Source organism: Rattus norvegicus, chromosome 8 (genome assembly GCF_021556685.1).
Source record: "Rattus norvegicus strain SHRSP/BbbUtx chromosome 8, alternate assembly SHRSP_T2T, whole genome shotgun sequence".
Classification (NCBI taxonomy): Eukaryota; Metazoa; Chordata; class Mammalia; order Rodentia; family Muridae; genus Rattus; species Rattus norvegicus.
Window position 1 is genome coordinate 10,676,349 of NC_141541.1, and position 12,990 is coordinate 10,689,338.

Genomic DNA, 12,990 nt, shown 5'->3' on the forward strand with positions numbered 1-12,990 from the left:
TTTATTTTGCCAGATGCGTTTTGATATGCCCCACTGAAACTAGAGATGCCCTAATTTTCCATTTCCCTCAGGTTCTGCCACAAACCACACGTACGAAAAAAAAAATACCACGTAAGCATGTTTACCTTCGACTCACTAGGAAGTGAACACCCCCCACCCCAAGTGGTGACTCATCACTATTGCTCTATAAAATAGAGAATGCTTGCCCTGGGAAGGAGAGACTGCAGGCACTGCTGGGCACCATGCATTCAGCTATTCTGGCCACCTTCTTCTTGTTGAGTTGGACTCACTGTTGGTCCCTGCCCCTTCCCTATGGTGATGATGATGATGATGACTTGTCTGAGGAAGATCTTGAGTTTGCAGAGGTACAGTATTCTCCAAGCATGGCATTGTAGTGTATTTCTTACATCTCCATTCTCTTAAAAGCTGGTTGTTCTGGTCTTTTTTCTAGCACTACTTGAAATCATACTACCATCCTGTGACTCTTGCGGGAATCCTGAAGAAGTCTACAGTGACCTCTACAGTTGATAGACTCCGAGAAATGCAGTCTTTCTTTGGCTTAGATGTGACTGGCAAACTTGATGATCCTACCTTAGACATCATGAGAAAACCAAGATGTGGAGTGCCTGATGTGGGTGAATACAATGTTTTCCCTCGAACACTCAAATGGTCCCAAACAAACTTAACTTACAGGTAAAGTAGAGGTGCTACCCCTCACACACGTTACTCTTTTCTTTTACATCTTACATTAAGTAGGCCTGGAGTAGCTAATTGGAGGTTCAGTTCAGGATTAGCTTTAATACAAAGTTAAGAAACACAGAAGTAAGTTATATTTAATATATGATTGTATTTTCTACAAAATTAAAAGTTTATATTACACTTAATATTTCTAAATGAGTTCTATAAGTCAACTTTAAACATTAAACAAATAAATTAGTTTTATAAGATCTATTATCTCAATGCTAACCCCAACATTATTTTTTGTGAGTGTCTCAAGGTATTTCTCGTAGAAATGAAACCACAAGCTAGGAAGGAAATTCTAAAAAATATGCTAGATTTATGATGATGTTCCTGAAGATGGAGGATTTCACTCTTTCCTTAAACCATGTAGTGCCAGCTTGTCTAGGTCTATAGTTTAGCATGAAAACAAGGTTATATTGTATATTTTAAATTTAAGGTGCCATGGAACTCACTTATTTGGCAGTACTTAAGTATTTGACAGAACTGTTAAATTTAATTCTTTGAAAGCTTCTGTTATATCTAATAGAAACTTTAAAGCAACCATTTTTGACTTGAAAAGCCATATTCTAAGAAAGTATGTTTTTTGTTTTATGTTGTTGTTTATGTTATTGTTGTTTGTTTTTTATTTATTTAATGTATGAGTACTCTGCTGCATATACATTCACCTGCCTGAAGCGGGGATCAGATCTCCCAATAGATGGTTGTGAGCCACCATGTGGTTGGTGGGAAATGAACTCAGGACCTCTGGAAGAGCAGCCAGTACTCTTAACCACTGAGCCATCTCTCCAGCCCCTGAGAAAGTATGTTTTAAAAATAATTTTAACCTTTCAAAATTTAACTGACTCTTTATTTGTTGAATAGAATTGTGAACTACACCCCTGATATATCCCATTCTGAAGTGGAGAAGGCCTTCAGAAAAGCCTTCAAGGTCTGGTCTGATGTGACACCTCTGAATTTTACCAGGATCCATGATGGCACTGCTGATATCATGATATCTTTTGGAACTAAAGGTAAGAATGTGGAGTCATTTTGACACATGCTCATATATTAATCCTTCCTTGTTTTTTTTTATTCCTTTCACCAGTCATTTATCAGTTTTGAAGCATTTGACAAAACTGCCATGCCCTTGTCAAGCCAGGAACAGTATATATAATGGAATTCTAACTCTTGCTCTCTGCGTAGAACATGGTGACTTCTACCCATTTGATGGGCCTTCTGGTCTTCTGGCACACGCTTTTCCTCCTGGACCAAACCTTGGCGGGGACGCCCATTTTGATGATGATGAAACCTGGACAAGCAGCTCCAAAGGTAATCTTCCTTGAGAGAATTAGCTCACGTGTTACTGAACGCAGTCTCACTGACACAGAAAGCACACAAGTAAATTGTGTTTAGCATTTGATTATGATTTCTAAAATAACAAAAAGAATATTTTGCACTAATGGGCTCCCCACCAAGCTTTTCTTAAACAAATCATTAAATATGAATAAATTATATGACGTTTCTTGTCATGTCTTCAAGGATATTCTCTATTGTCTTTGGAGTGGGGGCAAATGTCTTCTCTGTTACGCATGGTTCTGTCTCTTTCTTTGGATTACAGTTTTGCTGGTTAAAGAAGTATAGTTTTTTATAAACATATGTCTAAACACTATCATGGATGGTTCTGTGGTCCATGTTGGATGTTAACTGAAATAGATATTTTTCTTGGTTGATATATTAATGGCATAGGTTTAGCTAAACTTCTATTCCTCATTGGGCATATTACTTGTCTCAGACTTTCCTACAGCACTCACTTATAAACACTGCTTTGCGAAAGCCAGGAGATGTCTTACTCTAAATAGATGAGTGCAAGCAGCATTGTATGTATAAGAGTAAAGTGAAACGAAGTGTTCAGTAAATCCATTCAGAAGTTAGACCTGTGACTCTGGGGCTACCACTCTCAGCGACTTCTCTTTAGAAGCTCAAAATACCTGACATGTTGACTTACCCAAAAAAGCCTCAGATTATCCAAAGTAGGTTTAACTTTGAAGCAAGAGAGATTCTGAGTTGGAGCAACTAAGAACAATCTTCATAGAAGTTGGTTTTTATTATTTACTTAAATAAAATGGAAGCCATGGTGATTTACAGCTGTATTCCCAGTACTCAGGGGCTGAAGAGAGATAACAAATTTGGGTCCAGCCTGAGTTGTACTGGGAGACTCTCTCAAAAAAATTAATAGAGTAAGTAAGTAAACAATGAATGAATGGGTTCCTGCTCATGTGAGAGTAAAATTGGCCCATTTGTAATGAATACCATCTCTCCAATATTTTTAATCTATCTCTGGAGGGGAAGGAGATGATTTCCATATTCATTCTTTTAGTATCTCAGAGGGAAGTAGGTTTCCTGAGAAGAGCAGTCAGTATTGTTAAGGAAAGTCACAGTAAATCCCAGATTCACACTCTTATGTGAATCACAGGTTCCAAATGTTTAGTTGAAATAATTGAAAATATGTACAGGGAAAAAATCTGAGTTAAATTTTCAGGTGAAGGTTAAGAATGGTTAAGTGACTAATTACTATTCGCTGCAATAATTATTCATCCCCATCATGTGACCCTTGATTGCCCTATAACATGCAAGTCAGTCCATTTTTTTACATACTTGCTCTGATAACAAAGTATATTAAATGAGCAAATAAAACACTGACTTTCTCCTATCTGTCTTGAGTTTTCCCTTTCTGTGGTGCTGGAGATTGGGCCTTTGTGAATATAGGCAAGTGTTCTACTACTAAGATATACTCCAAGAATTTTCCATTCACCATGCTCTCATACAGTCTAAAAGTTGGTAGAAAAAGTTATTAGAGGAAAAATGGAAATATAGTGGCATGTTCATTACTCCTCTGAATAATGTTCTAAGCTAAGCCTAGAGCTATGTGGGACCTTATGTGACCCCCATACAACCGATTCTGAATCATTTCTGTCCTCTCCCTTAACCTGGCTAGAGAAGACAGAAAAATCAGAACTTCTACTGTTTTCTTTACTAATTATCTGGGAGCAATCTATTGACACTGCTGTAGGTAATTGATTCTTCATGCAGGGAGCTATAGCGCCTATAAGTGAGGACTACTACTTTGATTCAGCACTTCGACTCTTCCTTTAAGCCACTGAACACTAAGTAAAGAGTGAGTAAGATGGTGAGTTAGGAAGATACGGAGAGATTTGAGTTTCCTTCATTCTCGCCCCACTGGAGGGCCTTTCTTTCTCACTGTTTCTTGTTTTTCTCACAGGCTACAACTTATTTATTGTTGCTGCCCATGAGCTTGGCCACTCCCTCGGTCTGGACCACTCCAAGGACCCTGGAGCCCTGATGTTTCCCATCTATACCTACACTGGCAAAAGCCATTTCATGCTCCCAGATGATGACGTTCAAGGAATCCAGTCTCTCTATGGTAATGCTTACTCTGCCAGCTGTAAACTAATGAACACAGATGCATTGGCGTAACAGATGTGCTCGTTCTTTCTACGCTAATCCATTTATCTAATCCGTTCATCATGTCTTCAAACCATGAGTGAGAATCCGTCTTTCTGAATCAAACTGCTTGTCTAGGTAGAAAACAGTTCTATTTGCAGACCACACTTCCTTGTATTTGCACTCTTATTCCAATTTAACTTATGAAGCCACTGAACTTGAGTTTAAGGAGAGCACAGCAGCAGAGCCAATGATGAAGATGAGGATATAAACAACTCTTATAAATTCTGACATTGTTCCACCATTGCAGTTTGCTGCCAGAGGGACCTCTTGTGGGTCTTTGGTGGTTTTTAATCAACATCTGCAATGAGGAATTTCCTCTGTTTTCTTCCATTTTCCCAATAATATTTACAAAACATTTAAACATCAATCCAAACATTTATTTCTGGGCTCTGTGTCATAAATAGAACTGCAGCCACTGCTGACAGCCAGCAGTACAAATGCTCCTGTAGAATTAGCTCAGAAAACTTGTTCACACTACCCTAGTCCACTGTTCCACCTCTGGATTTAAGCAGATTTTTATATCTGCTGTGGCTAAAGGCAAAATGTAATGGTGGCAAAGGAACATCTCAAGTTCATTTTGTAATTCTTAATTCCACCGGATTTTGACCAAGGTGTTGTAGACAGAACTATGTAAGGGGAAAGCAGTATGGGATTACTGCTCAACACATGTGAGCTGTGGAAAAGTTATAAACAGCCACTTTGTTACTGAGATGAGCTGCAGTGTGGCAAACTGGTAAAACAAAATCAGCTGACATCTACAGTTGTTGAAACAGTCAGAAGGAGCCGAGATGAAGGATCCATGTGGTGATGCACCTGGAGAACTGGACTTAGAGAAGCATGCTTCTTGAAGGCACACAGTAGGCTGTGACTGTGTGGCAGAAATGGTTTCAGGGTTTGTTTACCTTTGATTTTTATCATCAGCTTCAAAGAATGTTCATTTATAGTTCAGAAGAACTCTGAAGAGGTCCGCAGCAGTGAAAACAGAAGGGTAGCACCCTGCTAGCCTGTGGCATCCTGCAGAAAAGAAACAGGCCTGCTGGATATTAGAATATGAACTTAAGAACTACTGCCCTTCCTGGAAGGAGCCCTGTCCTGCTCTTCCCTGAAGGAGCAGACCCATCTGTGGCTCAGGACACTTGGAAAGTTCTCACATCTGCTTTGTCACTGCAGGTCCAGGAGATGAAGACCCCAACCCTAAGCACCCCAAAACACCAGAGAAGTGTGACCCAGCCCTATCCCTTGATGCCATTACTAGTCTCCGAGGAGAAACCATGATCTTTAAAGACAGGTATTCTTAAGATTCCTTTTTCAAAACTGCATAAAATCTGCTAAAATTCTGTCTGCAAAGGACCAAAGCACCTGTAAAACTTCCCAAGGGTAACACAGAAACAGTAGACCCAAGGATATTTTACTTACATATTTTGGATCAAATAACTGGCAGAAAAATCTTAGGATAAAGGAAAAATAGAAATCTAATATGATTGGAAACCATGAAAACTATTGAAAGCAATTGCTGCATTAGAAAATTTACCAATAGCTTTCGAGATGGAGGGACTGATTCAAATGCCTATGCTGAAATTTTCAAAGAGGGAGTGATTTATGATAGAAACTATAGGTAATGAAAAGTGAAACATTAACCTCGAATTTGTGGCACCTTGCTTGTGTGCTGAACTCTTCACACACATGTTTCCCTGTGTGTCCTGATTGCACCTCCAGTACCACTGTGATGACTCTGAGTACCTGCTCTAAGGTGTTTGTTCTTGCCTCAGTTTGCATGGTTCTTGAGATCATGGAAGATCCATTCTTAGAACCCAATAGTGAATGTCAAAGTTGCTTGCCACTCTAAATATTTACAAAGTTGAATAAAGCATGGTTTCGGCCCAAAGCTTCGAGCCAACCTAAGGCTCGGTGACATTTCAAATGAGAAGACTGCTGCTACGGATGCTACAACTTATTCTTTTCCCTTTTGTGGGTGCCAGGCATAGTTGTAGCACCTTATCTGCATTGATGTGAACATCGGTCATCAGCAGGATAGAATTACCTCACTGAATTCGACAAACTGTTTTCCCATTTGCTTTAGATTCTTCTGGCGTCTGCACCCTCAGCAGGTTGAGCCTGAACTGTTTTTGACCAAGTCCTTTTGGCCAGAACTTCCCAACCATGTGGATGCTGCATACGAGCATCCATCCCGAGACCTCATGTTCATCTTTAGAGGTAAGGCTGCCATTAGGGAGGCTTTCCAAATGGTCAATGTGATGTAATTGGGGGATAAACTTGACAGTGCCAGAAACTTAGTAACATGACCATTACCAAAATAATATCTAAATTAAAAAAAACAGTATAACACAGAAAAGCCATAAAGCACCTGTACCCGTTCTACCAAATGTTCTTAGTTTGGTATGTAGATGGTCTATATCATGGGATGGAAGCATGACTCAGTGTCTCGCACATTGAGCCCCTGGATTTAATCCTCAGCAATACAAAGGAAAGGGGGAAAGGTCATTGTTATCATGCCTATTCTTTGCTCTGTCACATTCATTTCTGGTTTTTCTTTTAATCATTCTTAAAAAAAATAGCATGCCACAGAAACACAGTTTGCATTTTGAAAATGTGAGGAAAAAATTAACAAGATTCTCCTTTCTATTAATAAGCTCATTTCTTGATCTACTTTTCTAGTCCTTCATCACATTTACACACATTTGAGGCAGAACTATATACTAGATATACTTTTATTTTCTGTCTCTTTCTTTTATTCTCCAGCTAGGCTGACTATCCCATGATTTCTTAGGGTTCTTTTGTTCATATACCTGACCCTAAGAGCTGGAGCGTTAAGTGCCTGGCTTCTGACCTGTGTGCTCAGAATCGCATTTCCACAGCAAACACAAGCCATCTCTCCAACCCCTACTCTATAATCATGGGTGGGAGTAGGGGATAAAATGCTACTCTGGGTTAATGACCACAATGTCTCACATAACATTCTGCTAATGGCATTGCTATTGTTCGACTCTTATATTTGAATGAAGTTGCTTTCCAAAGAAAAAAGAGTAAATTTTTTTAACTGATATAAAAGTTGAATTTTGAATCTAATTCACTGATCCTAGTTAGTCTTTATTTAGAAATTTTAATGAATTTTTCGTTTAGTTTCAATAAATTGACAAACTGGTTGTGATGTTTGGCTGGCTATATTGATAAACAGGAACTCCTGGCCTTAAATCCTATCTTTGTTGGAAGGATGCTTCTTTTTCTTTATTTCAGACACATTGAGTAAATTACTTCTTACGTAGTTTTCCATTTCAGTAAATGCTTACGTGCCCAGGCCTTGACATATGCTCCTTGATAATGCAAACCTCTCTTTCACTGATTCTAGGGAGAAAATTCTGGGCCCTGAATGGGTATGACATTATGGAGGGTTATCCCAGAAAAATATCTGACCTGGGATTTCCAAAAGAGGTGAAAAGGCTCAGTGCTGCGGTTCACTTTGAGGACACGGGGAAGACCCTCTTCTTCTCAGGGAACCACGTGTGGAGGTGAGGCATCCCTCTCCCAACCATGTGTATGGGGATGAATCGGCACCTGCAGCTCCCGCTGCTCTCAACTATTTCTCCTACTTTGTTTCCAGTCACAGGGGAGGTTTTATTGATATGTTTATAGTTTGAAGTTAGCACACAAAGCCCTGGGTTTCACTTATTCTGTATGTGACATTGTCTTTTGTTTATCCATTCCCGCCTGCCTTCTGCTCCCCTCCCATACCCTCATGTTTTATTTTGGATGTACACCATTCCTGTTCTATGTCAGCTCCTCCAGGGACTGCCACATGAGCTCCCGAAAACACATCTTATGCACACACACATCTCACGCACATATACATCATCCATAACATTTATTTTCTCCCACTAATCATTCTTCCCTCTCTTTATAAGGCAAAGTCATCTTTCAACTTTGGCAATTTTGTTCCTTCTAACCATTTCCCCAACTTCTTATTCTTGTTATCCCCTCTCCTGTATGTTTGATAAATACAATTTTCTTTTCCTTATTAAATAGTTATGATGATGCTAACCAGACTATGGACAAAGACTATCCCCGCCTCATAGAAGAAGAATTCCCTGGAATTGGCGACAAAGTAGATGCTGTCTATGAGAAAAATGGTAAGTAGTTGCACTGGTTTTGCAAAAGGGCTTCTGGGCCCCTCAGAAGTTTTTCACATATAAAGAATTTTAATACAGAATTCAGTGGCTTAATATGCATGGTCACTAAGGTATTAATTGTTTCTGTGTGTTTACTTAGATAGCAAACAAAATAACCTGATTAGAATCAATGAGAATTTTATTTAATTACTGCCAAGTGTGTGAACAACAGATGTTGAACCTAAAGATGGCCTTAAATTATAGTAAAGGGGCCAAGAGGCAAGGGGTTATGTCAAAATTCAAGTTAGGGCTGGAGTGAGGAGCAATTTATAAAGATCCATAATCATCATAGCTGTACAGTTATTTTTGCTTCAATTGTGACAATGGGAATGATCTCTGAATATCAATGTTCAAAACTAGAACTTGTAGCAAGACAATTAATTCTAGTGCATAATTTATGCAATCTGTGAGAATATATATTTTAAAAATACCTCTAATTAAAGTATAATTACATAATTCCCCCTGCTTTTTTTGTCCTCCTTCAACCCCTCTCATGTCCCCTCCTCATAAGATTGCTGGGTTCTTTTTCTTGATTTTTTTTATTGTCATATATCCTTTAAACTACAAGTAATGCATTAAAACTCTGGTAGCCTTTTAACAAATAAAGATTGAGAGGTATAAATTTAATGAAGAAACAGCCTAGCATGTGTGAGGGAGGCCCTAGTGGAGCACTGGTGAATGCCAGACACAACAGTAACAAACTGTATATTTAGCAAAGGACCATCACAGATTAGATCTCTAATCTTAGCTGGAGTAAATCCTAACATTTTTAAGGTTTGAGATTTTTCTTTTGTTCTCTCTCTTCCTAGGCTATATCTACTTTTTCAATGGGCCCATACAGTTTGAATACAGTATCTGGAGTAATCGCATTGTGAGAGTCATGCCAACGAATTCCTTATTGTGGTGTTAAACATCTTTCAAAATTGTTATTTATCTCCCAAAGAGTATTTGGGTTACTCTTAGGTGTATACTGTGGGGAGTGGAGATATCAGGGGAGAGCTTAGTTCTGTGAACAAGCTTCAGTAAGTTATCTTTGAGCATGCAGTATCTACATGACTATGCGTGGCTGGAACCACATTGAAGAATTGTAAAGTACTGAAATTGAGAGCCCCAAGGATCACCTGATTCTTGGGTGCTATGGAGAAACAAATTGATAATAACCCACAGCAAACATGTGGTTTATCTGCTGAAGAGTGATCATAATTATTAATATATTTATTAAAAAACCTAACAGGCATAAAATAAATTATATTTATATAACTGAATTGTCTTTACAAAAAAGCATAAACTTACAAGCATGAAAACTGTGGGGAGTTCATCTATGGAGAATCATAGATGAACACAGATAAAGGGAAATTCCTGTAAAACACACATTAACAGATAGCTTTCCAAGGCAAGATTTCAGCTTTTCACTGTGAATATTCAGATTTAAACCTATTTTCTCACAAACACTAAGAAGATGTCAGGCACTAAAGGAAGGGGATAACCACTGTTCTGAGGACAGTGTGGCTGGCTTTACATTTGGCTTAATTTTTATGTTGGGTCATTACTCGAGACTGTGCACACTGATAGAGGACACAGAGATGGAGAAATTCTCTTTTTATTAAATATTTTAGGTGTTTAAAAGGCCACAATGTGGAAAATCAAAATTGTTATAAGGTACCTAAGCAATAGCATAGTTTTTCATAAATTATTTGACTATTTGCAAATAAAACAAGTGTTTCAACCCTGTTTACCTACCCACTTATTTTAATGACCCATAGATTCTTTTCTAGTGACTTGTGTGACAGGAGCTAAGGCAGACATAGTAAGTAGATCTGTTAAGACACAGACAGCAAGAATAAAGACTGTGCGAACTGGACAGTCACCCTTTTGAGACCACCCTTTCATGCTCCTCCATGTTCATTAGCCCCTTCCCTGCTTTCCTTAGTGACTGACACTTGGTGCTTACTGATGTGTGAACAACTATTTTGTCAAGAGATGGTGTTTATTAAACTGGGACAAGGAAAAAGAAGTGTGTTTTTTAATAATGTGTTACACTGTGCTTATGTTGTTTCTAATAAAAACAAGTGTTTTCAGCAGATATTGCTATTTGGTGTATTTGATTTTTTTGTCATAATTTCAAATTTTCTTAAAACAAAAAATTATCTAAATTTCTTATGAAATGTAGTCTCTGTGCTCCTTCTCTCCCTCTTTCCTTCCTTCTAAATTTAAATATTAGAATTACCAGGCAATGTTGATATAAATTCTGCCAGAGTTTGGTGGATATGTGTTACTGTATAGGTTAATCTGGTTAATTGCCCTACAGCAGCTGTATGGGTTCCTTGTTAGCCACCACAATGCTCTGGATTCTCAAATAAAAGACACATACACCCATCCTTATATTTAATATGCCTTTATCAGCTCAATTGCTAGGCCACTGCTAAACTTCCACATTGCTAACGCCTCCCCTTCAATACTCCTGAATTATTACATACAAGGCTCAGACCCAGTCCTTCTAATAGCTGCTATTATAAACTGTTTAGGATGATTAAGTAATGTCCCCGCCAGCGGGGACCCAGTTATTCAGGGTCCCGAAGAGGCTTTCTACCTGTGGGCCAAAATGGGGGTGAAGAGAAGAAGGAGACCAAGCAAAAGTTCTGTTGTCAAGGTCTCATTTATTGGGATGAACATTGCAGCTTTTAAAGCTTTCAGGTAGGGGGAGTGACGTTTGTGAAACATGAAGGAGGGGGAGATGAGGGTATAGGCAGTGATAGCTGGAGGCAAAGAAGTCAGGCGATGAGGTCAGGTGGTGGAGACACTGGGTGTTGACTGAGGAGATAACTGGTATCTGCTCGAGCTGAGGCATCCCTTGAATGTTATACTCCTGTGCTGTAAATTCATGGGAGAGGCTTTGTCCAACAATCTTAAGATTTATGGCAGTCATCTTCGGGGTGAGTCTCTGTGGCCAAACAGCCCAGAGTCACTTTGAACCATGCAGTCAAAAAGCGGCTAGGCCCAAATCCAATATGGCTCCGTGCAAAGTAATGCAAGTTAAGGGGTAGATATTAAACTCATCGTTATATTGTATTCTGATTTCATTATAATAAAGTACTTTCAATAGTATTCAAACAGAAATAGCTAAGAGTAGTCAAGATTTAACAGTCTTTGAAAGCATCAGAAATTCATAGAATATGACATTTAAAGTCATTTCATTATTAATTGAAATTTTGACTAAGAGACATGTCTGCTCCTGACAGTACCTTCTTCGTGGTTCAAGTAAGATATTGAACATCATAACCTCCATATGAAATTCCTCCAGTTGTGGCAAGAATTGCCCTAACTCATCTACAGACGAAAGATACTGTCCAGGAAAGGACATACAATGCAGTATAGTTGACAGCTCAGCTCTGCCAAGACAGAGTAAGCTGATACTTCATAGTTCCTACTTTACTTAAGGTTTGTCAGATGGTTCTGGGACAGAAGGCTGAACATAGGTGCTCCAACGTTTTGAGGAATGGGGGGTTTGTCCAGGTAGTCAGCTTCTCTGTAAATTGGTCAAATTTTGGAAGCTATGTTTTTATGCTTCCTATATATTCAGGTAATATTTAATTCATTCTCAGATCTTTGACAGGGTTGAAGACTAGTTATAGTCTCATAATCAAACTTAAGTTGTTTAGCACTAAGGTAGATTATCTAGATTTGAAAGGATGGTTTTTCAAATGGTAATGCAGGTTAAAATCAAAGCATAATTCAAACATAGGACTGTAGAACTCTTTAAGTTAGGATAGAGGTTACAGTAATATGCCTACATTGACAAAAATTGATGAACTGGATGTTATTAGTGTATATCATAACTTATATTTTATATAAATGTTCATTGTCTGCCGGAGAGAAAAGGATGAAATCCTTTTTAATGGATGAAAAGGGAAATTTTGTAGATTTGAATTAATGCTTGCTCTCGTAAGTTCCCAAAACTGCACAAGAATTCCTCATGTAAGATGTTTAGAGTTCCTGCCCCCAGTTTGTTCTGATTAGCAGATAAAGTTGCTGGCAGCCAATAGTTGGACAGGGAGACGGAGGTGGGACTTTAGGATTCACAGGCGAGGGGACTGAGGAAGATGGAGAACCACCATGCTGGGGAAGAAAAAAGATCGGGCCTGAGAAGTACAGGACATAGAGACAGCCAACATATGGGTTAGGGGTCATGACCATAAGGATTGCAGACGAGGGTGTCGGCGCCTGCACCGACACGGTACCGAGAATCGGGCGAAAGCCTGTGGGATTAAAGACACACACCACACACACACACACACACACACACACACACACACACACACACACACACACACACAGGTTATCGTGTCAAGCCAGGAGAGGAAGAGAGAGAGAGAGAGAGAGAGAGAGAGAGAGAGAGAGAGAGGAGGAGAGGAGGACAGTCTCCTCCAGGTATAAAATAATATCTGGGAAGCACAGTGGGAAACCCCGGCTCATGACTACCTGGCTCGTGACTTCCGAGACCTGAATCAATTAGGGAGAAATCCGAGAAGACCAGCCTAAATCTCAAGGATAAAGGCTGAGG

The 12,990-nt window shown here is 39.1% G+C and overlaps 1 protein-coding gene across 1 annotated transcript; it reads left to right on the forward strand.

Annotated features, from left to right (window-relative positions):
- The first annotated feature begins 232 nt into the window (after nt 1–232).
- Mmp13 (matrix metallopeptidase 13) lies at nt 233–10,512 on the forward strand. The gene is given in 10 exon segments (NM_133530.1): nt 233–365; nt 452–693; nt 1,603–1,751; nt 1,924–2,049; nt 4,001–4,162; nt 5,416–5,533; nt 6,326–6,459; nt 7,613–7,772; nt 8,287–8,390; nt 9,239–10,512. Coding segments are annotated over 10 exon segments (1,419 nt in total). The 5' UTR covers nt 233–242; the 3' UTR covers nt 9,340–10,512.
- Nucleotides 10,513–12,990: the final 2,478 nt, after the last annotated feature.